A 16,635-nucleotide genomic window follows, 5' to 3' on the forward strand; every position below is an offset into this window, starting at 1 on the left:
TTGATGAACTCTCTGGTAAAATATGGCCATCTTCCAAAGCTGCGTTCCTACTAACCAGCGAGCAGAGCAAACCAATGCAAGCATCAATTTCAATGAATAAGTTTACAAGTCCCCTGTTGCTGTTGGCTCTGCCTACCAAAACAATAAAAATCTTTTTGCCATATGTGAAAAGCCCAGCATAAAAAGTGAGTTTTTTTTTTTTTTTGGGGGAGATAACATGTGGGTTCTATATCAGTTTTGTCGAAAATAAGGCAGAAGTATAAACCTTTTGCCTGAAAGTTAGCACAATTCAGGGTAGGTGGTAACGTTAAAGTTCTTCTAATGCGCTCGTCACCATTCTTTCTTTTGGTGTTTTACACAGTGCCAACACATGATAGAAATCCCCTTTGAATATGCCAACACATTATATTTTCTTATGAAACAGATGGCTTTTACCCTAAGGAATTGCTTTTAGACAAGTACAAAACATTTTGCGTGAAAGCTATAGTTTGTTTGAAGAAAGTAAAGAAGTTTCTGTGGATTAAGGTTGAACTGAGATACATCTAGTTTGTCATTTGCATGTTTGAACTGATTAACATATTTCTACCGAATTGCCCATCCATCTTTCCTATGAATTGCCTACCCCATTCTTAAAGCAAAGCAAAGCCAGCAGCGAATTTCAATCAGCAATGGCAGAAGATGATATGGAAAAGCTTCTCTACTTTAATAAGGCAGTGGTCAAGGAGACCTTGAGATTGTATCCACCAAATCCACTTCTAGTGCCAAGACAAACAAATTGGGAAATGCTACATACATGAACATGAGATTCAACCAGAAACGCTGGTATTCGTCAATGCATGGGATCCTGAACATTGGAAAAATCCAATTGAATTCTGGCCTGAGAGGTTCCTGGATAGTGCTATTGATTACAGGGGATTGGATTTTGAGTTCATCCCATTTGGAGCTGGAAGGAGCGGATGTCCTGGAATTTTAATGGGAATCATTTGATTGGGAACGACCTTTTGGGATTAAGAAGGAAGGTACTGACACGGATGCCTTTCCTGGATGGACCTTAAAGCCCAAATATGACCTTTCCTTCTTATTCCTTTTTACTTTAATTTTTTGCCAATAAAATTGTAGAATTACCACTATTATCTCTAATTTCTATTGTAACCAAATGTTGATAAGTTAACTTTATACATAATCCAATGTTTTTTGCTAATCTTTGTTTTCTATTTTTTGGTATTAAAATTAACAATAAATAAAAAAGAAATTGCCCAAAACCAATATTAAATTATGATAATCCCACTGCTCGAATAATTCATAAACTCTGAATCAATTATTTCAACATTTTATTTTCTATTTTATAAATCTAAATCCATAATAAAATCTATCAAAAGTATTGTACCATAGTGATAAGATTATTATTATAGTTGTTTATCAAATAATAGATATGGACATGAAAAATTCGACACCTTTTTCTTATAATTACATTAGATAATCTTATAATTGTATAGGGAAGTAAATTAAAACTCATTACACAAGGGTATTTTTGGATATTTATTTAAAAATTTGACCAAGTCAATATTATTTTAAGATTTTGTTACTAAAACTATCAAATTAAGGGAGGTATATGTAATTTTTGAAATTTCAAGAGGGCTCAGTGAAATTTTTAGAAACCTCAAGGGTGGTTTCTGAAATTATCCCATATATAAATGGAGATTGTTGGAGAAATTTTAGAGCTTTGAATTGTACAAGATGAAATAGGTTTGCTTCAAAACTCGAACACATTTGGATTATTTTCAGTTCGTACGTTTTAAGATAACTAAGTAGTCACCATGGTTTTAGCGGCTAATTACTCAGAATATCGATGAAAAAAAGAAAAGTCGGACATGTATGGATCTGACGATAAGTACGTATATAGCCCGGCAGCAAAAGGAGCTTTTTTCTTTTTTTTTTTTTTAAGTCTGACACAGCCGGCGGCAGCACATTTTTTTTTTAAACGCTGCTGGGCCTTTTATGAATGGTGAGGAGGTTTTTTCGCTTATGCAAGGCCTTCAACAATAAATGCGTCATTACTATTAGATAGTTTACAATTACCTTTTATTAGGACTTAAATGCACCGTCCGCAATTGGACGCATCTCAAAGAATTGCCATTGGACGTTCTGGGACCCACCTGATACCGATGTCGGTGATATGTTTAAGGGATAATTTCATAAACTTCCCTTGAGGCTGTGTAACGGATAATTTTTAGAAATCTTCCTTGGGGGTTTTTTTTTTTATATCAATTTCTTTTAGCTCTATTGAAGTTTTAAAGATTAATTTTTTTTTTTTTTTTTTGTCGACACAGGGGTGTCCGGGTCAATTCTTACGGGCCTAACTAATCCCCTGCGGCACATACCTCTTTTTTTATTTAAAACAACACTCTTAAATATTTTAATAATATATCTTTAAAAATGATATTTTCTTGTTTGGTATGCTTGTACTTGAGTTCTAAAATTATTTTTTCATTCTTTTTTGTTCTTATTTTTTTTTATTTATTTTTTACCAATAAAACTGTATAACTATTACTATTACTTTTAGTTTTTATTGTAACTAAAATGTCGAATTATTAATTTTTTTGACGAGTTAACTGCATATGTAATCTGAGACGGACAAAGACGTGCATTCCACTTGATTGCTTCTTAGACGTTAAGGCCTTTCCGTACTAGTCTCAGATCTAAAAGAACACTAAATTATTCACTATTTTGGACAGACTGGATGAAAGCGTGACTACAGGCACGTGATGACCATTAAATAATGACAAGATCGTCTACTACCGACCTAGACTTTTCTTTTTATTGGATTATTTTAATGGATTAGATGCCGGTTAATATATTTAAATTATAATTAATTTACTATGTAAATGTACATAATTACAATTATTGCACATTTTCCATTTGAATGCCTTTTCAAATTAACTACACCTTTTTTTAATAGAAAATTTAATACTTAAATCTTCTATTAATGAGTGTTTATTGGACATGCGTTAATCAAATCATATTTTATTTTGTGAAAACAAGAGGGTAAATAACACTTGACCACATTATATTGTAGGCTAGTTACCCTCAAAAAAAAAATTGCAGGCTAGTTTAAAATAATTACACTCAAAGAATCTGCAAAAACTTTAAAAAGCTGGTTGTTGTCTGCAAATTTGTTTTGTGCTGCCAAGCTAACAAGGCCCGGCAGCATTTAAAAAAAAAAAATTTACTACTACCGGATAGTGTCAGACTTAAAAAAAAAAAAAAAAAAAACCTCTTTTGCTGTCAGGCTGACACTGGCAACCATAGTTTTATACGTACTTATTGTCACATCCATACATGTCCGACTTTTCTTTTTTTCATCGATATTCTGAGTAATTAGCCGGTTTTAGCATTACGATGAAGTTGAACCACTATTGTTGTTGTGACAAATAATTTTGTTTCGATACTTAATAAGGATACTAAGCACATTATAGCTTTATTATTATCATGAGATTTCTGATATATATGCTAACCATTTTAAAGCTCTATCATTATCATTATCATTGTCATTACTATATAAAAAGTATGAACACTTGATATTAGGGAGTTTTTGTTATCTCTAAATTACCCTCATGTCTTGTGATTAGAATTATTGCATTTTAATGTGGCACTAATTAAAAGAAATAAAACACTCCAATTGATTACATTTTAATAGTATTGGTAATTATAATTAAAAATTTTTTATTAAAAACTATTTACCTACCCTTGGACTCCATCTCCTATTATTATATGTATCAAAATTTCTTAATTGAAGCATGAAAAATTTCTCATTAGTCATTAGTTGAGATTGTTAAAAAAAATCAATTTCAATATGCACTTCATCTGTATATACAAGGAGAAACATACAAGGACAAGAAAACTCTTATTCATCTGTATATCTTCATACAAATATCACAAGTAAATTTTACAATTATGCACTTTTTACCAATATGAAAAATTTTTCATGTTGCACCCAATGGAATTTCAATATACAAAAAATAATGACACCTTTATAACTGAAATAGCAGTATTAAACTAGAAAAAAAGAAATCTAAAATAACATCATACAAACCACTATTATTATTAATAGCAATCGATCAAAACAAGAAAAACTGGAAAAAATTTGAAAACTATTTATAAAATGACATAAAGTAAATAGCAAATGAATTAAAAAGCTAAAATACAATTCAAATAATACCAAAGACAACATCCAAATCACTGATATCCAGGGGAAGACAAACATTGTTATTAACAATAATATAGTAGTGCCTCATTTGTATTGGTTTGAGCAAACCAAATCCATCCATCAAGTCAGAAACCATCTCCAATGATAAAATAAGAATTATAATAAGAATAAATATAAAATAAAGAATGATAAAATGAAAATGATATCCATATTGTGTTTGGTGATGTCCAAAATACCCTTATTTTTCTAATGATTACATATATTTATTGTATTGCAATATTAGTGAATAATGGAAGCGGTTATGAAATGAAAACCTTTAAAATTAAGTAAATTTCATTTGCGGTGACAATTGTAATTAGACAGATTTAGTGCATTCCAATAATTGTTAAATAATGATAGCGGTTATGGATTAAAAGTTGGCAATTAAAAACTAAAACACTGCAATATACAAAAAATTAATATTAAAATTATTAATTAGCCACAATTCTCATTCCAATTTCATGATCATCAAAAAAACTAATATTAGAACGAAAAATATTGTGCTCATATGAAAAAAGTAAACTTGTTGCTCTTTCTTCGCATTGGATTGTGCTAAAAACATGAATAAAAGAAAAGAAAAATAGAAAAACTCCAACTATCTCTATCTATAAAATTTCAATTGTTAGAATGTACAAGTAAAAAATTTTTACGTGGTGGATCATTTATACTCCATTATGGACAAAAATAAAATTAACATAATACAAAGAATTCAAATTACATGTATGTTTATTTTTCTAACTTAATTATATTCTTCGTTTATAAAAAATTGTGATGATTGTGGTTTATACGCAATAGAATCATGAATATACAATAATTTTGGTAAAACATGATATTATCAATATTTGATATGTTAGAGTTCAAGCTATAAATCAAAATATATTTGGTTCATGATTTCAAATTCAATCCTAGGGGATATGTCAACTACATTGGAATGTTTTCTATCTCTTTTCATTTAATAAAAATTTTAAAAGTAACTAGCTTAAAAAAATAAATAACATAAAAATACTATATTATGATATTGATGATCAAAATTTCATAAAAAATTTTTAGTAACTAAAAAAATAATATATTTTAAAATATTACAATTACGTGCAAAGCATGTGAACTATTACTAATTATTATAGGATTCCTGATATGCGTGCGCGCAACAGTGGAGCCACATTGAGTCTGAGTCTTGAGTGCAGGCAATTGCTTCCCCTCAACTCTTGGAAAATTACAAAATTATAAAGAAAACTTCCAAGTCTTTCAATGTTTCTTTAGAACTGCCCCTCCTCCCCCCTTAACATTTTCAACATTGTTCTTTTCCGTCAAATTGTCCCCCTAAAAAATCTAAAACAACTTCAAATGTTTATTATTTTGTATTTGACAATTCACAATCATGTTACAAGATTGTGAGTAAAATCTATCAATTTTTAAACCAAATTATTCACATAATCAATATTTTAGTATCACTTCATTATCATATTTTTCACTGGAAAAAAAAAAAGAAAACAACATATTTGTATAACTGTGATTGTAGTGCAGTACAAACATATTTGTTTGCCCCCCCTGATCCCGGGTCTTGATTCTGTCACTGCGTCTGATATAGTAGAGACAGGGGTCACCAATCTGCTGGCTTAATTTTCCAATTACTGGTAGGTTACCAGGCAAGGAGGCTGTAACGGACCACTCAAGTCTACAACTTGGGAGGTATGTCCTTTCAGCATTTGCCATCCAAATTAATCTGGTGAATGATTGAACAACTAGAGGCAATATCACGCATTGACTACCATAACACAGGTTAGACGAAAAACTTCTGATTATTGGTAAATACATTGATCTTTGAAATCAGATGACCTGTTATAATCAACAGCCAAACAAGAATGTGCTATCAAGACTCCAGAATTTGTGAACACAGCTCTATACAGTATTCAAATATTAATTGTTGTATATCTTTGATCTATAATATCAGCATACATATATGTGCTGCAAAAGAAGAAGTTGGTATTCATTGAAAATGGTCCAAGGATAAAGTTCAATGTGAAATTCTGCAAAAATACTACTGCTATTTTTATTCAACCAGCGCCACTGCTATTTTCTCTGTCTTGATATACAAAACTTTCATCACAAGTTTTTTTTTTTCAATCATATTATTTCAGCATAATTGCCACACGACAAGTGACATGAATCAAGTGTGATTCAGAGTTAGGAAATAAGCACAAAATGCACTAGACTTCTTAGTTCACTCAGAGAATGAATATATATATATATATATACATTGATCCCTGTGAAAATGTAGGGCATTTCACTACTCATCTGCAGTCGAGGGCCAAAAAAAAAAAAAGAGAGAAAAAAAGAATGTATCAATCTCGAAGAAATGCAGTCCCAGTTCTGCTGGTGCTAATGGTCACCATGGCAGGTTTCCTGGTGCTGGAAACCAGGGGGAGTCCTTGTGTAAGCACTTTCTTCTCTGCCCTTGTTCAGCTGATTCCATGTAGGGCAGCAGTTGCTCCATTCAGTCCCTACCAACCAAACGAGGCTTGCTGTGTTGCCCTCAAAGCTCTAGGACAGCCCTGTTTATGTGTACTTATCAATGGTCCTCCGATTTCAGGAGTCGATCGCAGCCTGGCCATGCAGCTTCCTGAAAAATGCGCTGCCAACTTTGAAGCATGTAACCTTTTTTAGAATCCATGATCATCTTTATTCCAATTGCTTCCATAAAACTAAAATCATGCCAAACAAATTCTATCTTGTAGATAAACTTTTACTTCCTTTTTTTTTGGGTGGGACAATGAAATAATAAAGGTTGATATATTTTCCTTTGTGCAGGTGAGATTTCAAAGTGAGAGTTCTGGCTAGAGGCCGGGAAGAATAAACGTAGACACAAATAAATGAGGATCAAGAAGGGTTTGTTTTTGGTCTTGTATCATCTTATTTCCAGGGTTAGTTTAGTTAGTCAAGGTAGGCTTTTTCAGTCATTGAAGAAGTGTACTAAATCATAAAGGATTATCCTAGGTATCTACAAATATTAGGCTTCTACAAGTCATATTTATCTTATGAATTTCTACTTCTAAGTTCTTTAGCAAACTGCAAAGGAAATTTCATCAGCACCAAGCCATTTTCCAAGTTTGTTTACAACGTAGTAACTCTTTTATGTTTGCCTAATTTCCAGCTTCTTGTTCAATAAACTGAGTGGAGAAGAGGATCAGCCAGTTGCAAAGTAAAAATAGCACTAGTAAAAGAACTCTTACTGGTTTTGACCACCTATAATGAATCTTCCTCCAATTGTTTTATGGGCTCTAACCAGCTCTTGCCTCTTGCCTCTAATTTAGACCAGAAAACATGTGTAGCCCCGTTTTCTTAACAACAGTAAACACATCTTGTCAGCTTACAAGAACGTCAAGACTCTGCTGTAGGCTTGACATATCATGGCATCATGGGACCTTTCGGTATCCTTCATGAGGTTGACTTGCTACCCAATTTGCTCTTGATACAATTCTAACCAGCCCTATTGCAACTCGCAAGTGCATGCTCAATTATTCCTAAGTTGGAGGAAAAAAAAAGGTTTCTGACATGAAAATTTCTGCGGTTAGGGAATGAGTCTGGGATGATGAGATAACTTAACCCCTGATAAATATAATTTCTCCATAAAAAAGGGAATTTGTAGCACTGAATAAGGTAACTAATTTGTAGCTCATTAAATAAAGTGAAATACTATCCAAGGAACAACATGACCTAAGAGTTGAAAATGCTCAACTTTTTTTGTTCTTTTGGTTGACTGGATTCCTACCATGGGATATTTATTCAATAAAAACGTTTTCCCCCTGTACTCCTCGTATGAGGAATGAAGGAACGAAGAGACTTCTAAGAAATTTGACTGTTTCAAACTGGCGTCTAGTCAAAGTAAACACCACAGAAATCAAGCTTAGCAAAACGTTACGTTGACGGTGAGAACAAGAACTTGAAGAAGATCGAGGAGGCAGATCACAGCCAAACAGAGAACTCACCTACAATGAAGGAAGAGATTTTGTCTATCCTACCTTGGCTCAGTTTGTAATTTGCCATATTATCTTTTGTGCAAGCCCAAAATCCAAAAAAACCAGAACAACCTCTCAAAGTCAAGCAATGGTTGTAGAACAGATATTACTGAGTTATACCATTTTTCTTGCTATTCTGCTTCCATTTTCCTCATCAATATCTCCGAGTGTCCAATTCGTAAATTATAATTCAACTGCCTATCTTCCCGCTTCGTGGACCAATATGCACTATGATCCCATGATGACACCCATCCTCCTGAGAGAAAGCGATGGACCAAGTTATGTGTGCGGCTTTTACTGTAACTCAGGAGGTAGTGATGGTGGATGCCTCTTTGGAGTCCTCATTGCCCAAGGTCGGCTCAATACTGGCGGATATCTGCGGTCCTCAGAATTAGTTTGGTCTGCTAACAGGAATAATCTTGTTCAGGGTGAGGCAACGTTGCAACTAAAGGAAGATGGAGATCTGGTCTTAGCAAACATTGACGGCACCTTAATATGGTCCAGCAATACGCGAGGAAAGTCTGTTTCAGGCTTAAACTTGACAGAAATGGGAAACCTGGTGCTATTTGGCCCAAACAATGAATCCATTTGGCAGTCTTTTGATCATCCCACCGACTCATTACTTCTGGGACAAAAATTGGCTCCCGGGCAGAAGCTGACAGCTAGTGTTTCCGCATCCAATTGGAGTGAAGGTCGGCTTTCTCTTGCTGTTGGCTCCGATGGCTTGTCAGCTTATATAGAGTCTGATCCACCTCAAAGATACTATGAATCTGGCATCAATAGTTATCCTTATTATGAGTTCAGGAAAGGAAGCTTCAATGACTTTACAATTCCTCCAGCATCAGTAGCTCAATTCATGAAGTTTGGGCCCGATGGGCATTTAAAAGTATACCAGTGGGGAACAGTGGGTGAATTTGTAGAGGTTATTGATCTTTTGAACCCATATGTTGGTGACTGTGGATACCCTATGGTGTGCGGCAAATATGGGGTCTGTTCAAAAGGGCAATGCGGCTGTATTGAAACAACCAATGGCCAGGAGAGCTATTTCAGCCAAATAACGTTCAGACAACCCGATCTTGGATGTTCACTAATCACTCCAATTTCTTGTGATCACTCCCAAGATCATACTCTTCTAGAGCTAAATAATACATCTTACTTTGCATCTGATTCAAGCTCATACAGCATAACGACAGTAATGGAGGAATGCAAAAGTAAATGTCTAAGTAGCTGTTCATGCAAAGCAGCTCTGTTTTATAATGATCGATATCAATGGGGTAGAGGCAATTGCTTTTTGCTGAACGAAGTTTTTTCTATTATTAACAATGAGAATTATATCGGATCACCATATAATACAACTCTTCTCATTAAGGTGCAAAATGCCAACACGTCAAGGCGTAAAACAATTATACTGGCAGCAACATCTGGGGCTTTCTTTGGTATGGTATGTTTAATCGGCTCTTGCCTGGTCCTTTTGAGGAGGATATTGAAGGAAGCAGATGAAATTGAGGGGGATTTTCTGAACCAGGTACCAGGAATGCCTATAAGATATTCTTATGAGAACTTGAAAGCAATGACAGAAGATTTCAAGAAAAGGCTTGGGGAAGGAGGATTCGGTTCTGTTTATGAAGGGGCACTATACAATGGTACGAGGATAGCAGTCAAGTGTCTTGATGGTTTGGCTCAACTGAAGGACTCGTTTTTAGCGGAAGTGCAGATAATTGGTAGCATCCACCATGTTAACTTGATAAAACTTACTGGTTTTTGTTTTGAGAATTCTCACTGCCTTTTGGTTTACGAACATATGGCTAATGGTTCTTTGGATAGATGGATTTTTGGTGAAATGCGAAGCTATTCTCTTGCATGGAGGACTAGGAGAAAAATCATCTCAGACATTGCCAAGGGATTAGCTTATCTCCACGAAGATTGCAGTCAGAGAATAATTCATTTTGACATCAAACCCCAAAACATCCTTTTGGATGAAAATTTCAATGCAAAAGTTGCTGATTTTGGGTTGTCAAAGCTGATTGACAAGGACCAAAGCAGAGTTGTTACAAGGATGAGAGGAACACCAGGTTATTTGGCTCCTGAATGGTTGAGCTCCACTGTCACAGAAAAAGTGGACGTCTATAGCTTTGGCATTGTGATGTTGGAAATCCTTTGTGGGCGAAAGAACTTTGATTCCTCGAAGATTGAGGAAGACAGGCATTTGCTCAGTATTTTCAAGAGAAAAGCTGAAGAAGAAAGACTTGAGGACATGGTTGACAGGAAAAGTGGTGATATGCTGATCCACGTTGAGGAAGCTGTGGAGATGATGAGGATTGCCGCACGGTGTCTGCAGGGAAATTTCAACAACAGGCCTTCCATGTCTTTAGTAGTCAAGGCACTGGAAGGTTTGGTAGTAGTAGCTGAAACCAATCTGGACTGTGACTTCACGAATTCATCCACAGTTAGGACAGAGGCAGCTGGTGATCAAGGACAGGTAGTTGTTTATGTTGGTAGTCCAATATTGCCATCAACTTTATCCGGGCCGAGGTAGATGCAAAACCCACAATTTTTACGTTCGGTAGTCTCTAAAATCCCAACAAATAAGGTTCAAGTCCCAGAATTTGTAGTCTGAAATTATGTCAGTATATGTATGTCTTGCCGCCCTGTATTGCTGAATTATTCCACCCCAAGTGCGTTGGCTTTTTGCTGAGATATGCAAGTCCCTATGCATAATAGTCAATAATCACTATCTTACAATTTATCTGTAAAAGGCATTTCTTGTTTTGTTTTTGAGGGAATATCCAAAAGATATATAGACATCTGCAGGCCTCCCAATCCCAAAAACATCAACACAGTTATGCGTTATTACTATGAGATAAATCCAGTCTTACATGGAGTACAGAGATCATTTTGATCTTTAAAGCAACATGTGTTTCTGCAGTAAATTGATACGGTAGATATTCGTTTGTGTGTATGTGCTCAAAAGTTACACTTTGGAGAGTTACTTCTCCGATTGATTTCAGAAAGAATAGCGCATTTTCAAAAAAAAAAAAAAAAGCGAGTGCAACATTTTCAACGAGCAATATAAATCCAAGAGTCAAGACAGCATAAAACGTTCTCAACTTTGCTGCTATGACTATGACTCGGGCTCAAAGATTCAAAGTCCTTAAAGAAGTGTATACTACTCCCATAACCACGATGAAATGATCAGTAAAAGAGTAACAGATTATTGATTGTGTGTTAAATTGGTACGTTTACTGTCTCTCCATTTCTTTCACCAGCTCCTAAAGCTAGAGGTGCAGACGAATCGAGCTGTTCACGAGTGACTCGAGTCAAGTTCGACTTGAGATCGGTCAATATCGAGCTCGAGTCGAATTCGAGTTGGCCGAATCGAACTCAAGTTCAAAATATTAAACTCGCTAGGCTCGCGAGCTCGAGTATATATATTATTTTTTATTTTAATAATAAAATTAATATATATCCTTAATATTTATTATTTGCTAAAAAAATATTATTTTATTTATTTTTAAAAAATAAAATAATTATTTTTATTTTTTCGAGCTTGAGCTTCAAAATTTTTAGGTCGTTGAGCTCGAACTCGAGTTCGAGTTCGATAAAACTAAGTTAAGACTCGACTTGATTAGATCAAAGTTCGATTCAACTCGGTTCGTTTGGAACCCTATCTAAAGCAAATTTCGGGAAAGGTGCATACAAACATGTCATATTAGTAATTGGTAATTTTGACTCTCTGGCTTTTAGGATTACAAAGCTTTATTGAATACTATAAATTCCACAAGTTAGAAAGCTTTAGTTGGTTCATCAATCCATTGAGAAAAACAGGCCCAATCCCTTTTACGTAAAAGTAGAAATGAGAGAAAGAAAGCTATTCTGCTGAGTAGGCTCGTGGAACTGCTTGGTCAAGGGAACAATGAAACGATCTATAAGCCCTGGTAATTACCCAATAAGATAATCCAAATGACAGATTGTGTTATTAGGTGTGCAGTATCTTCTTCTTCTTCTTCTTTGTTTTTTTGGGTGTAAAAATGACAGATTCGATTAGTTCAATAAATCCTGTCTAATCATTATTATTATAAGTTAACCACACCCAAGAAATTTCCAAGCCACATTGTAGTAAAAGTAAAAGTCATCGACAAACTAATTAGCAATGCTGCCCACCACATAAGCCTTGACTTGACATTCTCTGCATAAATATTTTCTAGTAATACATAAAATAAAAGTAGTCTTTAATTCAACACTCCACAAATCGGTCTGTTCAGAGAATTATTGACCATCTCGAATGCAAGTCTATTCTTGCTCAGAATTCGTATAAATGAAGAACGAGCATATTCACAGAAGACTTGATTAAATTTTTTTTTCTACAAATGATATTAGCTTTTATATATATTAACACTTGATACCACAAGGATTACTCACAAAAGGGGCAACAGCCCTTTCATCTAGACTATTGGCTTCAATCAGCCAACATGTGAAGTCACCTTCCCAATCTATGTCATTAACTAGCTTTGATGCAAAAAATGCTAGCATATGACTTGCTAAATTCAATGTTCTAGGTACCCAAGATATTGTGCAGTAGTCAAAAACTTAATAACACAATCCGAATCACAAAGTCGACAACTTTTGTGTACAACTATTATTCGAGCGTACAAAAAGAGAGGAAAACGGGAAAAGATACGGTGGAGAAATATTTGGTGTGACTTGCAAGAGTTGAAGGAATAGTTAGTTTATGATTAGTCGGGAATACTATTGACTTTTTGAGTAAAATTGCTGTGGCTAAAAAGATTTCTGCTTTTGGCAATTACATTAACCTTACAAATATCAGACTCCCTCTTGCTCAATTATTTGAACTAGCAATCGAGGCACACTTGACGCATGTGCAACTAATCTAAAAATATTATTAATTGTTTAAATCAGATAAATAGATTGATGAAAAGAAAAATAAAAATAAAAATAAAAGAAATATCACGTTAAAAGGAAAAACAAAATGAAAAACAAAAGAATTATTGATTGATGAAAGATCTTCCTCCCAACAAAACGTACCAAGGAAATCCAAAACTGGTGGTATAATAATGGTAACTGTTAGGAAATTGGCTTAATTTCTTTTAGGTAGAATTCTTGTTTTGTGTGCAAGTAACTAGTTTTCTAATTGGTTTTAGTTACTTGAAGTAATAGCCAAGGAATATTCTATTTAGTTTAGGATTAGAAGTTATTTCCTATTCTATGCAAGTCTAGAAATTAGAATTCGTTTCCTATTGTTATTTGGGTTTTGACCAAATGATGTTCTTTATAAATAGGTGGGTTGGTATACTACAATGAGACATACAAGGGGCACATAAAAGGGCAACATGTAGCCTTATACATGGTGGTGAGAGAGAGTTCTTAAGAGATGAGAGATGGTATATAATGGTTGGGTTTGGATTCAAGTTGTATTCTTGTATAGGGTTTTCTTCTCATAATAAAGAACGGATTTCTCTCCGTGGACGTAGGCTCAATGGTGGAGTCGAACCACGTTAAATATTGTATGTCGTTTATCTTCCATGATTATGGCTTGTTTATCATTAAATTGTTGTGCACTTGATATCTCAATAGTTGTTTGTTCCGCGCTTGAATCCTAATAAGTGGTATCAGAGTTTGTTTGCGAGACTGGGCTACTCACAAGCATTTGAATCCCAACAAATTGAATAGTTGAATCAAGAGTTTGGTTATTTATGGTTGGATCCTAGTTAACTATTGAGATCAAATGAATTGGTGGCTGTTACCTATTGAACAATTTAATGAGTAGTATCCTTGTTTCAATGGTTTGGCAAAAAACATTGATAGTGAAGAATGGGAAGTTGAAAAGCATGGAGATACTTGACAGTGAATCTAAGCAGGTGATTCAAGAATCAAGAAAAAATTGGAATCCAATGTTGATTTTGGACGTGAATCAATGGAGACTTTCTCACACCTCCAATTGTTGATACTGTTGGAATGTATGCCCTAAAACAATGATTTTTGTTTAATACATTCCTTATTATGTTTTGTATTTTAATAATTTCTTCTTTATCTGTTAAATGCTAGATATAACTGATAAAATCCTTAGAATACTTACTAATGTGATGGTGGTCACAAGTATGGATGACTATGAGACATCAATCACATTTATAGTAATATTCTTAAATTTCTCTCGTCATAGTACTAATGAGATAGGACATCATTAGTACGGAAAGACTAGTACATAATTAGTCTCTACTTAATGTAAGTAGTGGTTGTTCTCATCAACCATGGTATATAGATACCTAGGTTAATGTGTAAATGATTTGTAAAATACAAATACATTGAAATGATCCGCTTAGAGATCCCATTAGGATATCTATCTAGTGTCAATGGTTGTATCTCTTGTGGTAAGTTATGTAAATGATCCTATGACTTGAGATCGCCATAGTATCTTGAGTGTGAATCACTACATTTTAACTCTATTGCTTGTTACTCATTAAGAGTGACTTATAGAACAGAGATTGGGTGTAGTGTGAAGCACGGAAAGGTAATGAGTAATCAAGATAGGATTATTCGGATGGCCACTAGTAGGAAATTAACCCTAAAAGGTCGACTACATTAGGTTAATTGAAGAATATTTTCAAGTTAACCTAATCTAGGGTTAATTCCGGAAACTAGTAAATTTAATTAGCCATTAAAGAATTGACACTTATTCCTTATTCCTTGACTAATTGAATATCGGTGGTGAAAGGATAATAATTACATGATAACTTCTCATGGAAAGGTTAGGTCAAAATTCCCTTGACTAATTTCGGGTACTTGGGTGGTCATGATGTGTTGCTAGACACCGCTCATGATTTATAATTATGAATTAATTAATTATTGTAATTAATGATAAAATCAAGTTGTTTATTTTATCTAATTTCTTTTGAAAATTATAAGTCATAATTATTGTCAATGTATTTGGAGCCTATTGGATCACACGCATTAGAGTTTTGATTCTGGATTAAAATTATGTGTCCAAGTGAAGACTTGAAAATAAAGTATAAGATACTTTTCGAGATTTAATTACAAAGAAAATAAATTCCAGACCTCTTTGAGTAGATAGGAGAAAATTGTTATCTCCTATCTATCAGATAGCTGAAGGATAGAGTTTGTTATGGGATAAAAAACCTATCTCTTCCTTTTTCTTTCTACGAATCCTATCTCTATTAAAACAAGGAAAAACCTATGACTCTTTCAAGGAAAAAATAGGGTTTTGGAATACATAGAGAGTAGAGAAAAAAAAGGTGTGTGAGACACACATAGAGAGAAAAACATAGACAAGAAAGATGAAAAGAAAAGCTGGCAACTTTCATCATTTTCACACATATATCGTAGAGGCGATCCAGATATCACTCTCGTGTGAATTTCGATAGAGACAGGACATCTTGACTGCTCAAAGGGTTGTTCATTTTCTCCAATTCGGCTGAGGAACGTCACATGGATTAGGGTAATCCGTTTTTCCCTATCTTGTTGAACCATATGCAAAATCTAGGGTGATCCTTGAATGGGTTTTTGGAAATTTTTTTTTTAAAATTTCCACTGCCTTTCTGTCCCAAAAACCTAACAGTGGTATCATAGCCTTCCCTAATATTTTTCGTATGACTTTATGTGTTTTTTGTTCATTGATTGATCTTGATTGTTGGATTTAAGAATATGCGATATTCTGGTTCAAATTTTTAGTGAGTTTTGTGTCTTTTATTAACCTATAAAACCTGGAAAAAGTTTAAGGTTTTGATGGTTAAAGATTACACAAAAATCTGCTGTTAGTTCTTTGATGCATTAGCCGAAAAATTCTTGAATGACTTGGCATGCTATAATCTGATTGTAGCGTCATTATGGGTTTGATTTTATGGAGTTTTGCAACTTCTTAGTAACCTTTAAAATCTGGAATAGTTGCAGGTTTCATCGGTTCATTATTGAATAAGAACTTGAAAGATTAATAATCATTTTGCTGGATACTTGCTATTCAAGCTGTCAAACGTGATAGTCAAGCTTTCTTTTTCCTATTAAGATGAAACCAGACCCTGAATTTCTCTTGTTGATCTGCAAAAGTTGAAGGTCTCTTAGATTTTATGAAAAAAAAAAAAACTGCAGCCAAAGTGCAGCAGTTTTGCTGCTGCAATCTCTCGACTGTTGCAGCAAAACATTGTTGCCAGCGATCTTCCAAGAGCTGCCACCGGCTGCCGCTGCTATGTGAGGCCATGGGAGGCTTCCTTGGTGGTGGTGGGAGGTTGCCATAGCTCTTGGTGGTTGCTGGGTATGCAAATCAAGAGTTTTAAGACGCAAGAATGCATCAAAAAGTGCAGCAACCTATGAAAAAAACATTACAGCAGGTTGCTGCAGTAGCTG

General features: G+C 34.3%; 2 protein-coding genes across 3 annotated transcripts; both read left to right on the plus strand.

Annotated features, from left to right (window-relative positions):
- Positions 1-6,583: 6,583 nt before the first annotated feature.
- On the plus strand, positions 6,584-7,338 carry LOC113728851 (uncharacterized). Of its 2 annotated transcripts, none has more exons than XM_027253212.2 (2): positions 6,584-6,896; positions 7,055-7,338. In XM_027253212.2, the coding sequence occupies exons 1-2, from the start codon at positions 6,584-6,586 to the stop codon at positions 7,069-7,071; spliced, it is 330 nt and encodes a 109-aa protein (XP_027109013.2). In that variant the 3' UTR covers positions 7,072-7,338. The 2 variants fall into 2 exon arrangements, with proteins under 2 accessions (XP_027109013.2, XP_071936306.1); XM_072080205.1 differs by having other exon boundaries at positions 6,584-6,892.
- An 872-nt stretch (positions 7,339-8,210) lies between these two features.
- LOC113732214 (G-type lectin S-receptor-like serine/threonine-protein kinase SD2-5) lies at positions 8,211-11,118 on the plus strand. Its single transcript, XM_027257872.2, has one exon. The coding sequence runs from the start codon at positions 8,351-8,353 to the stop codon at positions 10,796-10,798; it is 2,448 nt and encodes an 815-aa protein (XP_027113673.1). The 5' UTR covers positions 8,211-8,350; the 3' UTR covers positions 10,799-11,118.
- Positions 11,119-16,635: the final 5,517 nt, after the last annotated feature.

The sequence above is a fragment of the Coffea arabica genome, chromosome 2e, assembly GCF_036785885.1.
Source record: "Coffea arabica cultivar ET-39 chromosome 2e, Coffea Arabica ET-39 HiFi, whole genome shotgun sequence".
NCBI lineage: Eukaryota > Viridiplantae > Streptophyta > Magnoliopsida > Gentianales > Rubiaceae > Coffea > Coffea arabica.